Below are 8,966 nucleotides of genomic sequence, written 5' to 3' on the forward strand. Positions count from 1 at the left end.
CTTTTCCAAAAAAAAAAAAAAAAAAAAGGTATGGCCTTAAACTCAAAAAAAAAAAAAAATAGCATTTTCCCCAACAAATCTTCAATGAAAAGAGGTGCTTACCCTTAAGAACATTTGTATTGTTAATATAGATACATTCATTTTTTTAGAATAAGTTTGGCAACATGATGGTTGAACATAGATGAATAGAGTGAACAATACAATATATGTAAAAACTGATATAATGGGAAGTGACGATGTACATGCATTCCTGCCATTTCTTGGGTGTCAATTTTACATTTTTTTGTAATGGACAAAAAGTAACAGGTCTGTAAACAAAATATGGGGCACAGCTAAAATATTAAAAATCAGATAAATGTACAGACATCTAACCTTTGTTTTGCTGGCTGTTATAATGTTTCCCAAAAGCCTCATCCTTAGGGATGTCAGGATAAAGGAACTTCAGAGGATTCTCTGGGACAACACCATCTGCAATGACCTTATAGTCCCGTATTATATCAGCAATGGGCAAGGCGTTGAGACGGTTTTTCGTGTACGGCTCTACAGAGATGAACTTTGGGTCTCCTGTAGGCAGAATACATGTGCTTAAGGTTATTTAACAACATATTTAATACAATGAAGACAAATGAAAAAAAATGCACTGAGCACCAAAACAGCCAGGCATAAGAACATATTTTTTCCTCAGGCATTATTCAATCTGAACAATTAAACTCTCAAATGCACACTGAAAATAAGGAAACAAAAAATGTTATCCATAAAAGGATAAACGGCATCTGCTAAATTTTGGAACATCTCCAGGCTGGAATTTCCCTCAGCAAATACAAGACATTGTCTCAGTGTGGAAATTACAGTAATTGCTTAACCTGGCAAGAGTTCCTTAACTTTAAAACCTTTAACCTGTGTGTGCTTTCAGAATATTTTAACCATTCACTCCATAGAAGAACTTGTTAGGATTCTTATGTTGTTATCTTTGTTTTACAATTGGACACCTGTAACATAATGTTTCCTACATTACAGATTGTACTGGGAATGTTATTCTTAAAGGAATAGTTCACCCAGAAAACGTTCTCACCCTCAGGCCATCCAAGACGTAGATGAGTTTGTTTCTTCATTGGAGCAGATTTGAAGAAATTTAGCATTAATTTCTGCAGTGAATGGGTGCTGTCAGAATGAGAGTCCATAAAGCTGATAAAAACATCACAATAATCCACAGGTTATCCACACATCTCCACTCCATTAATTAATGTTTTATGAAGTGAAAAGCTGCATGTTTGTTGCATGAAACAAATCCATTATTAAGATGTTTTTAACTTCAAACTGCTGCTTCTGACTAAAATACGACTTCTCTATCCATAATAATGCTTTCTCCAGTGAAAAAGTAATCTTGTCTGAATCAGGGGAGAATTATGAACAGATCAAGCACCTTTAACAAGCGAAAACAGTCAAAAAGAGTTCTAAACAAATATGTCAGTGGAAAACAACAGGGACTTTACAGATTGACAACAGACAGACTTTCTTACTGGAGGATGTGCTATTATGGATTATGGACTTGTATTTTGACCAGAAGCAACAGTTTGACGTTAAAAACGTCTCTATGAATTTATTAATAAAATTAAAATAAGTATTTATGTCTAAAAACAACTACAGAATTTATAAGCCTTTTTACATGGAGCTATATAAGAATCTAGTGGCTAAACCATTGAATTTCAGATGTTCTTTTTTTACTCCCACCAGATGGCACTAATCTGCCTTAAAAAATTGGATTATTAAGGCATTGTCTCCATTTGATCACGAAATACTTCCATAATTGAAAAGTAATATAAAAATATTATAATTTTTTTTTAATCATAATTATTGCACAAATATTAATTGATATAATGAAATTCAAAATACGAAATAAAAAAGATAAAATATTACTGAACAAAAACATATTACATTGATTTCAGGTGTTCTGTCACTTTTGACTGTGAACAACACAAGTGTGACCCTCAAAAAACAATACCAGAGGGTCAAAACATGCAGATTTTCCCTTCACAAGACATTAATTCACTGGACTGGAGCTGTGTGGATTACTGTGATGTTTTTATCAGCTGTTTGGACTCTCAATCTGACGGCACCCATTTGCTGCAGATGACCCATTGGTGAGCAAGTGATGTAATGCTAAATTTCTCCAAATTTGTTCTGATGGAAAATAAACACATCTACATACAGTATTTGACAGCCTGAGGGTGAGTACATTTTCAGCAAATTTTAATTTTTGGTGAACTATTCCTTTAAAACCTAGTAACATGTAAGACAAACCATTTTCATCCTGCTCAACCCAGGTGAAGGTGATTCCTCCAAGGTGACTTTCACTAAAGCGTAGCAGGAATGTCCCTGGCTCTTTTTCCTTCAGTAAGGCGCGTTCCATCTCTTTACTCACAAATCCCATTATGTAACTGAGAACCAAAAAAATAGCAGAATCCATTGAGAAGCAGCAGAAAACAAGCAAAAACTTCATTCAGCATGGCAGATCAAGAGAAATCTCAATTAAATATACTGATATACTGATAAATATACTTAAAAAACAGTGATAAAATATCTAATAAAAATAGACTATGCTATGCAGTAGTTGTATTTGTTATTTATTACATGCATATCAGAATAACAGAGCTAATATGTTTTATATCTGTTTATCATGCATCTGAATGCCATGACAAGGCCACTGACCCATCAATCCAAACAGGAAGTAAATGTTTCTTAATAAGGTCCAGGATCGAGTCCAGCCACAGCCAAAAACTAAATGACTTGCCAGGAATGTTTTCCTGACAGCAACAGAAAAAAATAACATTTATTTACATATTTACTTAAATTGTTACAGTTCGAGAATAGCAAGAGCATATAATATTTATTCAATTTTACCTTCCAGAACTTGGACCAAGAAACCTGGCAGTCATTATAAGAAGCATGTTGACCTTCAGAAACAATTACAAAATACTGTTTAGCTGGAGGCCAAAATACGTTCACAAAAACTGTGCTAACTGCATGTTTATGAAACAACATTAGAGAAAATCAAACACACAGTGTAATGCAGCAGGCAATCACATAAATATACTTTAATGTCTCATAAACCAACAAGTTTATAGAAAACATACCCAGGAGTTTATCTCCCAGCATGTTAAGCTGCTCCTTGTTGAGTCCTCGGCCTGCAAAACTTGAGAACTGCCAGCTAAGTACCTCTGAGAGTTGACTCCAACTTGCCCGCAAAGGGTTACTGAAGAATCCAAGGTTCTAAACATATCAGAGAAGTTCAAATAATACTGTATGACAAGCCTTGCCACTGTTGTCACCTCTAGTTATATTAAGCCCTATTCGCACGGGATTAGTATTATCTGGGGACCTTGTGTGATTTTGAAATTAACCCCCCACCTCTGAATTTCATGTGGTGCATTCGCACGGGATAAGCGAAGCCTGTGATTTTACTCGAATTTACCGACTTATCTACCGGATACCCGGATGTCAAGGCTTTGAGAGTCCTGTTCTATGGTCCAGATGGATTAAAAAAAAAGAAAAGAAATTAATATAGTTTCGTGCCCTGTGACATTTACATTTCACCAGGTTAAAATAGTATCTAAAGGTTTATGCTTGATTTATTTGTAACACATTAACCTCAAAACCTTTTCAGCCTTTTCTTTCTACAAATTGTATGGTGTAGCGATATAACAGCACCCAAAATACTATCAAACACTCCAACGCAGCTCCATTCTTCGCGAACAGGTAATACTAATCCCGTGCGAATAGGGCTTTAGTCATATAATACATGAGTAGATCAAATGCAGACCTTAAGGATGTTTCTACCAAGTGCTGCAAACTATAAATACTATAAGCTAGACATCCATTCTTTGCATCTGCATCAGAAGCTCACCTTGGGGTCGTCAGTTAGAAGGTTGTACCACATGACGGAGGCCCAGCCCCCTGGGAGCTGACTGACATTTGAGATGACCACCAGTGGCAGGGAGCAAGTCTGCACAGGAACAAAAATACAAAACTCAGTGAGCGGTATCATGAAAAACAACCAAAAAAAATCATAAAAGCATTTTATATTAGCACAGTAATCTCCCATACAGAGCTGTTCTAAATTGAATTTTAACTGTAGGTCTAACTAAATAATAAAAAAACAATTATATTTATTATTATTATTCTCTTAACATTTAAATAGAATAATATATGTAATATGTTATTTATTTATATACAGTGGAGATCAAAATTAAAGAACAACCTACAATTTCCTAAATTTCAAGGTCACTGCTTAGTGCTATTTGAAGTTATCCTAACAGGAGTAAAAGGGCAGTTTTTTTCAAAATTAGAGAACACTTACAGATACCTCCAAGTTACTGGTGTTAATCTGGCACCTGGTGCTAATTTCCTTAATTATATGACAAACCCTATTTAACTGGCAGAATTCGTCTAATTTTCACTGAGATTGCAAGATGGCGGGGCACTCTCAGGTGACTGAAAGCCTGCGACAGGAGGCGGTCCCGATGAAGGCCAAAGGAATGACCCTTTCAGCCACTGCCAGAGAAGTTGGTTGTTTTAAATCTGATTTCTTGAATATTGCAGGTTTACAATGACACTAATTCATTCAAGTCCCCAAAAAAGGCTGGTCGTCCACGCAAGACATATGCCCGAGAGCACAGGATAATGCAGAGACTCTCAATGGGGAATCGGTTCAACACTGCAGCTGGAATTGCTCGTCAGTTCAGTGCTGAACAGATATGGACTATGGATCTTTCTCGGCACGTTTAAAAGGGTCATAGGATGCCCATTTTCCACAAGTTGATATGATTCTTTAGGGTCTTAATGAAAAGTCTGTAACATAGTTTAGTTAAAATTTCTCAATGGTAGTGTAAAAAACACCTTTTTTACCCTGTCAAAAACAGCTCTTTTCAGAGCACGCAGTTTTGTAGCATTTTCCTTTAAATGTTAATGAGCTCTGCTGACCCCGCCCCTCTCTTCTGAGCCGCTCTCAGAGAGACTGTTTACTTTAGCTGCATTCATCGCGAAACCTGCTAATTAGCACATTATTAGGAAAGGCAATTTGCAAAGATTCATTAAAAAAACCTTACACTCACTTCTTCTGGATCATGAATGATTCGCGTTAACATAAATGATTCGAGCGAACATAGACGCATTTATGTAGATCGGGGTCGCATTCCCTTCAAAAACAAACATAATCCACTGCATCTTCAGTGGCTCAGATATCGGGAGTAAACGACGACTGCTATGTTCATTATTACATAAACCACTGGGTGGATTTTTATCATTTAAGGGTGGTTGTGTACACACACTGCCAACACACATTTCAGATCAAACAACTTGTAAAAGTGCATGTAGCATTATATGACCCCTTTAAGAAAAGTTGGACTGAAAGCACACTCTGCAGTGACCAAGCCTCTCATCAGTAAGAAAGAATCAAGAGGCTAGGCTCACCTTTTCTGAGGATCATGTTGTGTGGATAGAGGAGAACTGGTCCAAAGTTCTACTATGGAAGAGAGTGGAAGAAGAGTGGACCAGGATCACACCAGCGCAGTGTGAGAAACTAGTGATGTCCTGCGGCCGCAGATGTGCTGAAGTCATTCAAAGCAGGAGCCTCTACAATTCCTACTCCTTTTTGACAGCTGTAACCCTCCAAACATTTTAGTTGTAATCTTTCGTGCTTCAGTGGTTACTGTTTTCTAATTTTTGTCGAATATGTTAGCAGAACAGTGGTATACCCACAGTTAATATTCTTTCAAAATTTGAGTGATGAAGATTAACAATATTTCAGAAAAAAAATAAGGTTTTTGTTGAAATGCCTTGGTTATTTTGTCAAACATGTTAGCAGTAAAGTGGTGTACCAACAGTTAATATTCCTTCAAATTTTGAGCGATGAATATTTCAGAAAAAAAAATCAAGTATTTATAGATTGTTCTCTAATTTTGATCTCCACTGGGGTCAGTAAATACATTTTAAACTTTTATTCAGCAAGGATGCAATAAATCGATCAAGCATGATTTATGTTTTATAGAAATTATATTTCAAATAAATCTGTTCTTTTCAGTTTTCTATTCAAAGAATCCTGAGGGGGAAAATGTATAGCAGTTTCTACAAAAATGTTACAACAACAGTTTTCAGTAATGATAGTAAAAAAAACCGGCACCAAATCAGCATATTACAATGATTTTAATGAGAATGATGGTCATGTGACACTGAAGACTGGAGTAATGGCTGCTGAAGATTCAGCTTTACCATCACAGTAATAAATTACATTTTAAGATATGTTAAAATAGAAAACAATTATTTTTAAATAATTTACATTCTAATAATATTTTATAATCTTACTGTTTTTACTGTATTTCATCATCAAATAAATGCCGTCTTGGTGAGCATATATAAAGCTTATTTAAAGCTGCATTGAAAATCATCTGTAATGTTTATAAACACACACACACACACACACATTATAGACAAAAATATATATGAATTTTCAATGAAGCTTTAAATATGCTTTTGAACTGACAGGGGACCCTGCAATAGAGAGACAGTATGATTACACGTCAATGCCAAATCAAGCATATACTGTGTGAGGCTGCCCTCTGTTGGCAAGATGATGTATTCATACCGACATGGCAACATACAGTACATAGCAAAAATACTATCATGTAACCAGGCTCAAGCCATGGCGTAGGCCTTTTAAGATTTAAAGATGGGCCACTAGAAGAGATACACCTGTAAAGTAAGCAGCAGATATTAGTAATAATGCAGTCTTACCTCATTTCCTTTTCCTCCAGTAGGACACTTTCTCTCTTTCAGCTGCTGCAAAACACAACGATTTCATAAAATATCTTCCCTCTCTTAAAGGGATAGTTCACCCAAGAATGAAAACGTTTTTTACTCACCCTCATGTTGATTTTCACATGGCTCATTCTAACAACAGTTCATAGTTATCACACACACACACACACACAACAGTAAAATATTCCAAGTCTTCTGACATTTAATACATTTATGTGAGAAAAAGAGCAAGTTATTCAATTTTTGGAGCCATGGTCACTACCAACCGTCCGCTTTTTTCCGTATGGAAAAAAGCTTTAATTTTTTTCCTTTTATGCTCCATGGAAAAATAACAGAATGTAGGTTTGGAGCAACATGAGGGTGAGTAAATAATGACTAATTAATTTTCCTACAGTGGGTAAACTCTTTTAAATATATTTAACACCAAAGCCTTAGTAACAGTATTGCTCTTGAATAATGCTAGAATTCAGAGTGAAGTACCAGATGCCTGAACTCTACAGAAAGACATCCAGTCGACTCCTCAACATCCATCACTTTGGTGTTGTTGGTGGGGATGAAGAACTGTCTGTTCCTACAAGGAAATATCAGTAATGTTAGTTTTGATATTTTCTGTTTAGTCACATCTTCCACTGTACTGTAAATTACAGTAACCTGCTATGTAGAATATGAATAGAATTTAGCATGTAAAACACTGCTGTCCCCCTCCCCCACACACTTAGCTGAAAAACTCATATTGAGATTTGGCCTAAATAAACAACAGGAAGTTGGTTCTTCTGTTTGAGGTTGAGTGCACTCACACTTTGCCTGGTGGAAGGTCTCTGCACACACAAAAATAGAAAAGAGTAGAAAAACATGGTCATGTTGGGCTAAATGCACCTGTGATACAAACATTGCTCGCATGGCTTGTGAACAGTGAAAACAAAAGTTTGCATGTAAATGTGAGAATGATATTAATTATTATAGCCATAATAATAGTTGGGTCATTCCTAGTGTGCAGTGTTTTCATGTCCCTATCATAAATGCCATAAAACATATTGACAATTGTAATTAGAGATTATTATTATTTTAGATATAGATAATTTTCAATCATTTTACTACTGTTAATTAAGATTGAGTGCATATTGCATTAATGTCTAAGAAATATTCCAGTTGTTTATTTATTTATTTATTTATAATAATCAAAATAAGGTAAACAAAGCATATTGTCGTAGGAATATCGTTTTGGTACTAATCTATTTGTAGATTTTTACAGATTTTTCCTGTAATATCACTTAATTGGTCTCAACATAGATTCAACATAGCTTCATCAACACAGCTTCGAGTCAAAACTTGGACTCAATATTATTTAACGAAAATTAGACAACAAGAAGATATATCAAGAACAACAAGAAGATAACAAAATGCATTTGAGATTTTACTTGGACAAAAGCAAGTTCATTGACATTATCTTCCAGGAAGTGACATCATGTGTGGTAGGAAAACAACAGCAAAACATCAGTGAATATTATGATGAATATTATGTGGTGTATTGTGGCATTAGTTTGTTTTAAATATCAATATTAACTATCTTGTTATGATCCACACTCTTAAATTTGCCATTTTGTAAGTAAACAAAATATAATTAATATGTTAATGTAATGTAATATGTTAATTAAAAATGATGCGAAATCAATATTTGAGCAAGTACATAACCAGCCAGTGTTCAAAACTATCGCCTTACTTTAGCCCGATTCACAACGGTTATCTTATAATAATGTTTTCTAATTTGAGTGGTACGGGTAGGTTTTCGCGGGAAATTCGAGCATGCCGCTGCGTCATTACATCACGTCTGTAAAAACGGTTTGATGTGATATGAGCTAACCGATCTTTAGATTTAGGGTGCTTTCACACTTGGTTCGATTCTTTGGTCTGAACCCGAGTTCAATTGCTCCCCCCTCCCCCTGCCCCTGCTGGACTGTGTTCACATTATATTATTTGGGTCCGAACCGTGGTTCGTTTGCATCATCAAGCCAGCAGCTGTTTACCCCGTTGCTTATTAACGATGGCGCAGGAGAAGACGGCAAAATGCGTAGCATTGTTCTCTTCAATTTTATATTTATGCTTTTGAACCATTGGTTTTGTTTCCAAAGCTTCAGTACATAACGGCACTTACG

General features: G+C 35.6%; 1 protein-coding gene across 1 annotated transcript in view; it reads right to left on the minus strand.

The window, feature by feature from the left end:
• Nucleotides 1–8,966, minus strand: part of LOC107657497 (signal transducer and activator of transcription 4-like) — a 19,662-nt gene that overhangs the window by 3,113 nt on the left and 7,583 nt on the right. The window contains exons 12-21 of the mRNA XM_016445600.1: nucleotides 7,611–7,631; nucleotides 7,294–7,384; nucleotides 6,790–6,834; nucleotides 6,535–6,546; nucleotides 3,905–4,003; nucleotides 3,135–3,270; nucleotides 2,902–2,954; nucleotides 2,710–2,804; nucleotides 2,302–2,438; nucleotides 373–564 (exon numbers count right to left, since the gene is read on the minus strand). Coding sequence (XP_016301086.1) covers nucleotides 373–564; nucleotides 2,302–2,438; nucleotides 2,710–2,804; nucleotides 2,902–2,954; nucleotides 3,135–3,270; nucleotides 3,905–4,003; nucleotides 6,535–6,546; nucleotides 6,790–6,834; nucleotides 7,294–7,384; nucleotides 7,611–7,631 — 881 coding nt within the window. The remainder of the gene's footprint in view (nucleotides 1–372; nucleotides 565–2,301; nucleotides 2,439–2,709; nucleotides 2,805–2,901; nucleotides 2,955–3,134; nucleotides 3,271–3,904; nucleotides 4,004–6,534; nucleotides 6,547–6,789; nucleotides 6,835–7,293; nucleotides 7,385–7,610; nucleotides 7,632–8,966) is intronic.

This window comes from Sinocyclocheilus anshuiensis, unplaced genomic scaffold (assembly GCF_001515605.1).
Source record: "Sinocyclocheilus anshuiensis isolate Anshui unplaced genomic scaffold, SAMN03320099.WGS_v1.1 scaffold179, whole genome shotgun sequence".
Classification (NCBI taxonomy): Eukaryota; Metazoa; Chordata; class Actinopteri; order Cypriniformes; family Cyprinidae; genus Sinocyclocheilus; species Sinocyclocheilus anshuiensis.